Source organism: Rhinopithecus bieti, unplaced genomic scaffold, assembly GCF_001698545.2.
Source record: "Rhinopithecus bieti isolate Rb0 unplaced genomic scaffold, ASM169854v2 scaffold_23898, whole genome shotgun sequence".
NCBI classification, from domain to species: domain Eukaryota; kingdom Metazoa; phylum Chordata; class Mammalia; order Primates; family Cercopithecidae; genus Rhinopithecus; species Rhinopithecus bieti.
In genome coordinates, this window is record NW_016811065.1 from 1,167,957 (window position 1) to 1,179,671 (window position 11,715).

The 11,715-nt window shown below is 39.0% G+C and overlaps 1 protein-coding gene across 1 annotated transcript in view; it reads right to left on the bottom strand.

Moving 5' to 3' along the window:
* Positions 1 to 4,640, bottom strand: part of PAH (phenylalanine hydroxylase) — a 73,880-nt gene extending 69,240 nt beyond the window's left edge. Inside the window, exon 1 of the mRNA XM_017893446.1 lies at positions 4,109 to 4,640. Within this exon, the coding sequence (XP_017748935.1) occupies positions 4,109 to 4,168 (60 nt within the window). The 5' untranslated portion in view covers positions 4,169 to 4,640. The remainder of the gene's footprint in view (positions 1 to 4,108) is intronic.
* Positions 4,641 to 11,715: the final 7,075 nt, after the last annotated feature.

The window sequence follows — 11,715 nt, forward strand, 5'->3', positions numbered from 1 at the left end:
TTTTTTTTTTTTTTTTTTAGTGTCTTTCTTTTATCACTTTATTATTATTTTTTTTGTTATACTTGAAGTTCTAGGGTACATGTGCATAACGTGCAGGTTTGTTACATATGTATACTTGTGCCATGTTGGTGTGCTGCACCCATCAACTCATCAGCACCCATCAATTCGTCATTTATATGAGGTATAACTCCCAATGCAATCCCTCCCCCCTCCCCCCTCCCCATGATAGGCCCCGATGTGTGATGTTCCCCTTCCCGAGTCCAAGTGATCTCATTGTTCAGTTCCCACCTATGAGTGAGAACATGTGGTGTTTGGTTTTCTGTTCTTGTGATAGTTTGCTAAGAATGATGGTTTCCAGCTGCATCCATGTCCCTACAAAGGACGCAAACTCATCCTTTTTTATGGCTGCATAATATTCCATGATGTATATGTGAGGAGCTCACAATCTAATTTAATAGACACATATATAACAAACTGAAAGATACTTAGAGGTGATATAATATGGTTTATAAAATGTCCCAGAAAGACATTGAGAAATACAGTGTGGAAAGCACGAAAAATGGAACATACACAGGCTTTTGAGTCCTAAGACCTGGATTGGAATCCTCTCTCTTTCATTTTCCAGGTGGACTACTTTGGGCAAATCACTCAGTTTTCTTCGTTTTCTCATCTGTAAAAGCACGCTAAGAACAAGCTCTGTCAAAACAGTATTCAGATGATGAAAAAAGGAAAAGAACAGTTTAAAAGAATTTTGAGAAATATATAAAATGATGGAAATATTATCAATACACAAAAATGACCTCTTGACCTTTGGCAAAGATCTCAGGAAGCATTAACTTGCTCCCATATGCTGAGATCTGAGATATCCAATTGTTGAAAAAGAGCCACAAAATCCATGAAAGTATACAAATAACCCATTAGAAAATAAACTTAGTCTTAAACTAAATCTCAAAGAATGTCCAGGATCTAGCACTTACTATGTGCATGTGACAGAAAACCAAGGTTGGGGTTAGGACTGACATTCCAGAGTTTGCTAAAACATTAGCCTAAGTTTAAAAATAATACATAAAATTCTATGTGTGCCCACAATAAACAGCAGGTACCTAAAACTGGGAAGAAACAAATTTGCAGAACAATTACTCTCTTGTAAGCAAGTTAATGAAATTAATGGAATGGATGTTACATCATCTCAGTGAGAGAAGGCTGTGTTAGGAAACTTAGTGACTCAGAATAACAAGCCCTGCATGAATACTGATGACCCTTAGCAAAAAATTCTTTCAACTCAGAAAATTCAGAGTTTTGCCAAAACATCCCCATGAAACTGAGGTGTGAGGGAAAAAAACAAATTTATCAACAAGAGTGATTATAGGGAGCTTCAAATGAAATGGAAGACTAAACCGTTAAATATCCCTATTTTGATCATGATGTTATCTTTCTAAAAAACTGTTAATACACCGTTTATTTAGAGCCTACAATTTCCGGGTATTATAATAAGCACTTGATTTGGATTATCTCATGTAATTCTGGCAACAACCTAAGAGGTAGGTTTTATTAGGCACCAAGTGCTTCCTTTTATTGATGACAAAATTAAGGCTTAGAGAGGTTAACTTGCCTATACACAGTTAGCAGTGGAGTCAGGATCTGAACCCAGGTCATTTGATCTCTGCATACTGTCCATGAACCACAATCTCTTGCAGCCTCTATTCCCCTTCCCCCTTTTAAACCCTGCCAGAGAGGTACAGATAAGTCTCTGACTTCAGTCTTCTTCCTGCCAAAGAACACTGAGCCTTCTTCTTTCCAGTGTCTGTGAAATGACAAAAGATATTTGTTTCTAGTTCACTTGGCAACACTTTTCTCCTGTTGGCTTCCAAGAAAAGTAAGATATTTCTGATATACGTCAACAGGTGCTACCTTTGACAAGGGCAATTCAGACTTGAATGTACCTGGGCTTGAAGTTGAGTCACCTCCCAATCCCCACCCCACTCCAGTGTGTGTTCAGCCAATCACAAGTCTGATCTCGTCTTCTCCAGAAATGCCTCTGGGCATCAGGTCCTTTCTTTGTTCCCACTGCCATCACCTGAATCCATTTCTTAGTGGCCTGCATGGATCCAGCCTGACGTTTTTCCTCATGTCCTTCTTCTACTTAGAATCCCTCAAATGCTCCCTCCCCATGGCTTCTTGCTGATGTTTGGCAGTTTCTGGGGTACCTTATCTCTGGAGGCCCACTACAGGAACCTCCTTTCCAGCCAAGCTGCTTTCTTTCTTGCCTTTTTAGCTCCTCATTAGAGTAATCACCAAATTTCCCTTTCCAAGATCTCACCTTCCTTAAAGGCTCTTTTGGGTCTCACTTCTCTTGGGAAATGTTTGTGCCCCTCAGCCCAGGTGCACAATCACTTCTTTATCTATGCTTTCCACTTGACATTTGATGCCCGCATGGTACTTTATAATAATTAACCAACAGAAATTGATTTGTCCTTAGTGCTCATCTAGTTAAACTCCCTCACATTACAGATGGGGAAAACTTAGAGCCAAAGGGAGAAAGTAACTCACCTGAGGCCACATAGGTAGTGGAGGCTGGTCAAGAACTCTGGCTCCTAATTATCAATTGTTCTATATAGTTCCCTTTGCTATGGACATAATATGGGAATTTAGTCCTCTGTTTCTTGCGAAATAAAAGATTTACTCTGGTCCAGTCACCAGTTAGTCAATACCACTGCTAACAGCTTATAATGCAGTTCCCTGGGCTTTGCCTAAACCTATTAAATCAGGTTGTCTTAGAAACTGCCATTTCAAAACCATCCCGGGTGATTCTTAACCATAGAAAATTTTGGAACCATTGATAAATATGCAGCCTATTTTTTTGAATTATAACTTTTCCCTAAATGTGTCTGCAAATTCACATTTACTATATAACAAGACACTACTTTTGTTTGCTGTTAATACGGTTTGTGGATTCTCAATCTTCTAAGTGCTCTATAAAGAACTTTAAACCCCCATGCTTTCCTGATGAGATCACTGCCCCTAACCGCTTCCCACGTTGTGGGGACCCTCTTGCCAGCAGCAACAAAACTACGTTGAAGATGGAGCCAGGACCTCTTCTGGGATCACTCTGACTCTCACGCTGTTCCTCTGTACAATAAGTTCTATCTCCTAAGAGCCATGCACCATTTTCATAAGAAGTTTTTTTTTTTTTTAAGATTAAAAAAAAAAAAAATCAGTCCAAAGTTGGGCAGTCTTTCTAGTTATATTAACGTTAACATCAACCATTCTTTTCTCTCCAGCCTCCCTGTTCTCTACTGACAACTCTTCTCCCTAATCCTACAGATGACAGGGCGCTGCAGACTCACATTACTTCCCAGGTCTAGCTTTATGACTGAATCTCAGAGTCCAGGAGTAGACTTCTTGCCATGGGTAAATATATAGGTCACATTAGAGAATGTATTCTGCAATTCTTCACCTCAAGAAAATGCCACAAATCCTGGAGAATGGAATATACCTTGGGCATTATTTCCAAGTCACATTTAGGGTTCTTTCACATTCCATGCCCAGGGCTAACTCTTGGTCATTTTCCTCTCTGCTTAGTTTCTGCCTCCCTGGTCTGAGTAAGTTTCTGTCTGAATTCTCTTCATGCCTCATCTTCTTCCCAGAATGAAAGGAGGATACTTACTCACAATTTTGCCATTTTGATACCTGGCTGAGAGCACTTTATAAATATTACAAAAGAAATCTAGAAGGACTCCACATCCCACCCCAGATCATTAGGGACCAGCCCCTTCAGTGTATAGAAGAGTAAACAGACAACAGAGAGGGACAGTAACTTGTCCAAAGACACACAGCTAATTGGTGGCAGTTCTGGAGGCCAGATCCCCAGCCCCCTAAAGCAATGGTCACTCATTCCTGTGAAAGTCACCCAGGACAGATGTTCTCCCACTTAGAAATAATTGTTGAGGACATTTGTCTGTTGACTTCCTGGACATTCTCATCAGCTTCCGAAGAATTCAGACTTCTTACTGAGCTTAGGAAACCAGGAAGCACCAGCAGTCTTCAGGCCTCTTTCTCCGGAGGCCCAAATTCCCCTACCTGAGCAGCTCAGGCTGCCCTGGCTCACCTGTCCAAAGTCAGAGAGTTTCCTGACCAAGCCTGGGTTTTCCAAGACCGCAGTGGACATGCTGGCTCCCCGGGAGTGAGTTCTCTGGCTTTTTAGGGCCTCAGGTACAGGCAGGTTTGCAAACAGCACGTGGGGTTGAAGGTTTTAACCTCGCATTAGGGAGGAGACCAGAGTTACAAAGGGTGTCTCTTGCGCGATGCATCTCCGCACAGTAACGCCCCTCGTGGGCGTTGTCCTGACGCAGGAGGCCAGGGCAGCCTGCCCGATGCTCCAGGTCACCTGCCAGGACGGGCCGGAGGGGAAGGGCTAAGGGAAAGGGTGGGGGATGCGGGAGGCACCACTTGACTGCCCTCCCTGGGTAATGGGAAGACACCAGGGAGCGACCAGCTACCCAAGCCCCGTCGGTTACATAGGTTTAGGCACTTCCGAGACTCTCGGAAGCCTGGGAAGCGGGTTCTCTGCAACTGGAATAAGCTTGCGACCGTCTGGTATAACAATTATATGAATAATCCGTCCCCCTCACCCCTAGCTGAAACAGTCAGGATTCTCATTTAGATTTTTGTTGTTGTTTTCCCTTCTGTTAACCTCTAAGCGCAGTGCCTTGCTGTGCGCTGACTTCAGAAAACTACAGCTAGAGGGCACGTGAACGCTGAGAACAGCAGGTAAAGAGCAAATGTAAGAGCCATCTGGGTTTAAATCCAGCCTGGTGTTCTCCAGCTATTCGCATAACTGCTCCTGAAGTTCAGAAAAGAGAGTGGTAGAGCCACCTTGCTGGAAGGTTTTAAGAATAGGAATAAATAAATGCATTAAAATTTAGTGTAGTTCTTCCACATAAACACTCAGTAAATGGAAGATATTGTTTAAAAGCATGTCCACATAAATTTGACAACAAATAATTACTGAGACCTATACTGTGTGCTTGGTGGTGTTCTAGTCTTTGGGAATACAGCAATGAACACAACAGACTCCGCCTCCCCAGCCATGCTGCCATTCTGGTGGGCAGAAAATAAACATATAAATAAGTTTAGGCAGGGCTAAGTCTTTTGAAGAAAGTAAAATAGGGGAATAATATATGAGTGAGCTGGTGGGTTTTGGCCAGTGGTCTTCAGATGGTCAGGAAGATGTCATTAACCACACTTTTAGAGGAGAAGACTGAGGTGAGGCATTAGTGACCAGCAGGTAAAACAAAGTATAAAAGAATGCTGGAAAGCAGGTTCAGAGGTTCAGAAAGGATGTAAAAACTCAGGGGTCTCAAGCCTTGAGTGCCTGCTTAATATTTTCCCAAGAGAAATTAATGGGCTGTAAGAAAATAAGCCAATAATAAAGGTTGCTGGAAACCCATCCCTCTCCTCCCACTGTTCTTTGACCAAGCATCTGACAAAAAAAATAAAATAAAATAAAATAATAAAATTCAGGTTTAGGATTCAAAACAAGTGGTTTAACTCTTGGTTCTACCACTGATTTGATCAAGCCCATGCTTCAGTTTTTTCTTTCTTTCTTTCTTTCTTTCTTTTTTTTTTTTTTTTTTTTGTCTTTAAAATGAGAATTTTAAGGGATATTTAGGATTCCTTAAGCCTCTATGATGTGCCAGACTTTCTACTGTCTGCTAAGAATACAGATATAACAAGTGTAATTTCTGTCCAAAAGGAACCCTTAGGGGCCTGATGAATATTTCCCATAGTAAGTTGGAAGCTCAATGTTGTTAAATATTGAAGGCCAAGATCTTGATTTCCATCCTCAGGAGAATGTATTCTTTATCTGACTCCGGTATTTTTCAGTGTAGGAGACATAAAACATGTTGTATTCCTCAGCCTCAGGGTTTTCTTACAAACTTCATTTCATCTCTTGATGCTACTTGAGGGCAATGAATGTGACAGCTCCAAAAATATGACAGGCATGCAATAAAGAAAAGCAAACAATGTTATCTACTTATTTGCATGCACACTCTGTCTTAGACACTGTGCCAGGCTCTCCACATGCATGGTTTCACTTCTTCCTCTCAACAATCCCGTGAACTATGCACTCCTTCTTAATAGGCAAGAAACTGAGGCCCAGGAAGTTTAAACAAATGGCCCAAATTCAATCTATGTTTCGCCCAACACCAAGCCACTGCACTGGCTCTCAAATACTTTTGCTTTCCTGTTTGAAATGAGGACAACATAATTTTTAGGACAACAAAATGATAGCTTTTTCTTTCTTCTCCCCATAACAGCTGAAAATGCAATTCTTTTTTCTGATTTTTAATTTTTATGGGAACTTAGTAGATGTATACATTTATGGGGTATGTGTGACATTTTGATACAGGCATGTAATGTGTAATAATCACATCATTGAAAATGGGGCATCCATCCCCTCAAGCATTTATCTTTTGTGTTGCAAACAACCCAATCATACTCTTTCAGGTATTTTTAAATGTATAATTCAATTATTTTCACTATATTCACCTTGTTGTACTATCAAATACTAGGTCTTATTCATTCTTTCTATATTTTTTGTACCTATTAACCATCTCCACCTCCCCTCCAGGCCCCCACTACCCTTCCCCACCTCTGGTAATTATCCTTCTACTCTCTAGCCCCATTAATCAAATTGTTTTGATTTTTAGGCCCCACATATGAGTGAGAACATGCGATGTTTGGCTTTCTGTGCCTGGCTTATTTCATTTGACATAATGACCTCCAGTTCTGTGCATGTTATTACAAATGGCAGGATCTCATTCTTTTTTATGGCTGAATAGTGCTCCATTGTGCATAAAAGTACATCATTTTTTTTAAACCCATGTTGACTGATACTTGGGTTGCTTCCAAATCTTGGCTATTGTGAACAGTGCTGCGACAAACATAAGAGAGCAGACATCTCCTCGATATACTGATTTCCCTTCTTATGGGTACATACCCAGGAGTGGAATCACTGGATCATACAGTAGCTCTACTTTTAGTTTTTTTGAGGAACTGCCAAACTCTTCTCTATAATGGTTGTACAAAATGGAATTTTAATCCTATCACACATAATCTGGTTGTACAAAATGGAATTTTAATCCTATCTCACATAAAAATGCCCCAAATCTAGGTTGAGAGGAAATCACACTTAATCATCTGCTAACTCAGAGAAGAAAATCTAATTGCTTCTTTTAAAAAAATTATTCTGACATAAAGGAAAAATTTACTTATGCACTAAGATAAAATTAAGAGATTGCTTGTGCAATAAGCTTGCAGATGATTTTTAAGCTTTTTGTTCAATTTGGATGGAATGCAATGTGTTGCTATAATGAGGATAGGGCTGGATACTAAGGAAATTGAGAAAAATAATGGCACATCTAGAAGAAGCACCCACAGTCAAATCAGTAGACCACTGAGATTTTTTTTTTAAGACTGCATAGAGGTGGGCAACATGTCGCAAGATGAGAAGTTGTGTACTTGGCAAACTTAGAGCTGACCTTCACTGATTTGGAAGTTGAAGATTACCCAACCATTGCACGTTTATCAGTTCTTTCTTGTTTATCTTCATGTGCAGAAGGTTGAGTTAATCATAATCCATGAGTTCATGGCACAGAAACAAAACCTACATGACCTGTCTCTTGTTGTTTTATTCGTTCTCTTTTATCATAATTCCTCACTCTCATTGCCTTTCCCCAGAGGCAACTTCTCTAATATGACATTTGGCCTTGAACTTGTAAAATACATAGAAATGTTTGTGCATATCTTTCGTCTATTTTTCATGGATATGTGATGTGGCACTACAGATGTACTATAATCTATGGATGTACTGTAGATTTCATAGTTTCTTTTTTCTTTCAACTGTGTTCTTAGGATCTAGCCATGCTGCTGAATATATATCTAGTTCTTTGCTTTTCTAATTGGTTCAGAATATCCCAGTGTGTATCTGCCACATTTGACTTCTTTATTTTCTAGTTATGGATACCTAAGCCGTTTCTAATTTTTCACCACCCCAAACAATACTGTGATGCATTTTCTTATATTTCTTCCTTTATAGGCCTGGGGTAGATATTTTCTGGGATATAAGAGTGGGGTTATTATGAATCACAGGGAACATATACTCTTAATTTCACAAAGTGCTGCCAGATTGCCCTTTAGAGTGACTTGGACCAGTCTATATGCCACCAGAAGGCAAAAGAGTTCCTATTGCTGGGTATATCTAATATGTGGTGTTCTCCAAAGGTCAGAATTTTTGCCAACCTGATCAGCTAGAGCTAGTGTATTTTTTTGTTTTTGTTTTTTTTTAATTTGAATTTCTCTCATAACTAATGAGTCTGAGCATCTCTTTATGTATTTATACCTCTTAGATTTCCCATGCTGTGAATAGTTTATCATCATATTCTCTGCCCATTTTCTACTAGGATTTCTGTCTTATAGATTTGCTGCAATAATTTCTATGGTCCAAATATTAGCTCAGTCACTGAACACATTGCCTCCCAATCACTGTCACTTAACTGTCAACTGGTGTCCTTCCTTGATTAAACAATAAAACAAGTAATTTTGAAATAATAAGTCCATCCTTTAAAAAAGTGTTGTGGTTTGTAGTATAGAGTATTGTTTAAGAAGTCCTTCCCCATCCCAAAGTTCCAAAGAGGTGCTCTTCTCTCTATCATCTAGATCTTTCATATCTAGATCTTTAATCTACCTGCATTGTAGATCTACTTGTACATGCCTTGGGGATTTCTTAGAGGCTTTTCATCATGGTCCCACAGTCCAGGTAATACCACCTGACTTAAAGAGGTCCACCCACTGTCAATTGTCTTTTGGGATTATCTCACCATGCAGCCTATTTTATATTTCTGCTAGATATTATAGGTCAAATTTTCTTTCTCTGATTTGAAAGTTATTCCTTGTATTTTTATTTTTTTGCTATATTTTTATTTTTTTACTGCAAGTTATATAATTTCTTCCTTTTAGATATCATTTTCTTTCATTTATTTTTGAGAAGGTGAGCACTCATATGGCTCAAACATCAAAATGTAAAACCTAGTGAAAATTATTTTACATTCCCCTGTTCATCAGGCACTTGATTCTCTTCTCCAAAGATAACCAATGTTGTCAGTTTCTTCTAGAGATTTTTAAGCAAATATTTATGATAGTGTATGTGCATATATTCCTTCCCTCCTCTTCTTACACAAATAGTAGTGTACCATACATGATTCTAACTCTTGCCTTTTTTTTTTTTTTTTTTTTTTTTTTTTTTTTGAGATGAAGTCTCGCTCTGTCGCCAGGCTGGAATACAGTGGTGCGATCTCGGCTCACTGCAACCTCTGCCTCCCAAGTTCAAGTGATTCCCCCATCTCAGCATCCTTAGTAACTGGGACTACAGGTGCACACCACCATGCCCAGCTAATTTTTTGTATTTTAGTAGAGACAGGGTTTCGCCATGTTGGCCAGGATGGTCTCGATCTCCTGAACTCATGATCCACCCACCTCGGCCTCCCAAAGTGCTGGCATTACAGGCATGAGTCACCGTGCCCGGCCCTAAATCTTGCCATTTTAAACTTTAAACTTAATGATATATCTTGAGGTCACCCTGTTTACTACATGAAGACCTTCTTTATTCTTTTGTAATGGCTCCATTGTATTTTTATGTGGATTATCATAATTTATTTCATCTGTTCTCTGTTGGTAGAAACAACATTTATGTTGTTTCTAATCTTTCACTTTACAAATAATGCTCTAATGAAGAACTTTGTATGTATCATTTTACACATGTCAGAAGACATCTATGTGAAATAATACCTTAAGTTGAATTTATGTGTCAAAGGATATGAGAATTTATCATTTTAGTACATATTGACAAATTACCCTTTAAAGGATGACCATATAATTTATTATCCATGTTGGAATGTTTTGATAGTGAAAGGAGGTACTAGTTATAATTACACTGAAAAAAAAACCAGATATAAATTGGACTGTCTCCGTTAAACAGTTATGTCTATTAATCCATATGAGTTTTACCAACTTACACTTTACCAACATAATGTAAGAATGTCCACTTTCCCTATACTTTACAACCCAATGTGACATTGTATACTCCACCACTGGGCAAATGTCAAGAAGTAAGTTCAGATATACAGAAAGACCAGACATCACTTGATTAAATCAAGAGGTCTGCTGAGTCAAGATTCACAGCACAAAAGGTTAGCAATATCACCTACGAACAAGCAGGATGTAAGTTTACAGCCTGCAATCTTCAGCAGGGCATACACACTTGTGGATGACAATGCCTGCGTGAATGAGAGATGCTAGACCTTATGGAAGCTCAGCTTCCCCTTCACACACAGCCTGATGAGCATGAGACTAAATCAGTTCTGGACAGAGACTTGACTGTATACAACACACTTGGTTTCAGCATAACACATTAATCTTACTCACACATTGCACAATTTGGTGAAGAGGATATAGCACAGGGTACCCTTATGCCTGAACAAACTTCTCATTAATCATATTCAAGCTCTTCATGCTAATGTAAACTGCTTGAACCAAGAACACTTATGAATTTATTGATGTGGGACCAGAATAAATGTTAGGTACCCAGACATGTGGCCTATAGACCATCCATGAGAACTTACCAGAATTTTTGATTCTCACCATTCTGGAGAGGGAAAAACACATTATAGTTTAAATTAGAATGTACCTTATTTTGAGCAATGTTTGTACACATTTAAAAGTAATTGCTATTGTAATTTCTGTGAACTATCTATACCTAAGATGCCGAAATTCTGATTATTTCTCTAATGGGGTATTTTATACATGTCTTAGGGATTTCCCAGAGGTTTTTCAACATGGTCTCACAGTCCAGGTAATACCACCTGACTTAAAGAGGTCCATCCCACAATCAATTGTCTTTTGGGGTAATTTCACTGTGCAGCCTATTTTGAGAAAAACATACCTTTGTCCTGCCAGTGGTGGAGTCCAGTTTTTTCTCTGGACTTCTCTGTCTATGCTCAATATTCAAAGAAGTTATCCAGTTTTTTGCCTTTATACACGAGTTAGGCAGTTTCTACACCCCCAAAGCCCAGAGGACATAGGACAAACTCTCTGGTAGGTTCTTTTTAACTTCCCTAACTTGGTATAAGGTAAAGAGGAGGGAACCCTTTTCCCCTTCCAGTGGAAGCAAAAGAAAAATGTCACAGCACATTGATACATCTCTAGTGAAATTCTCTTTCCAGCCATTTGTTTTAGTCTTCTGGTTTGTCCTTATAAATCCTTACAGTGAGTATTGAGTCTAATCCCGCAAAATGGGATTCTCCATCTCTTAGCATGTCCTGTATAGAAAGTCTCCAACTCCAAAGCAGCAAAAACAAAACAATCACATTCAATGTACTATTAGCAGCAACTAGACTGATGGGTTTTTTAAAATTAAGCTATTTCCTTAAATATTTAACCAGTTTTATGCATTTTTACAGAATTTAGGAAATGGGGATGTTAGAGACAATTTCCATGGCATTTCCACATGTCTTGGACTACCTTTTCAAGGATACATGCACAGCAAAGACCTTTAGAGGCGAGAGATAGTTTGTCTCTTTGGGTCCGACAGCAGAATTATTTCTTGACAAGTATAATAATTATAGAGAACATCTGCATCTCTGAAGACGTTCCATA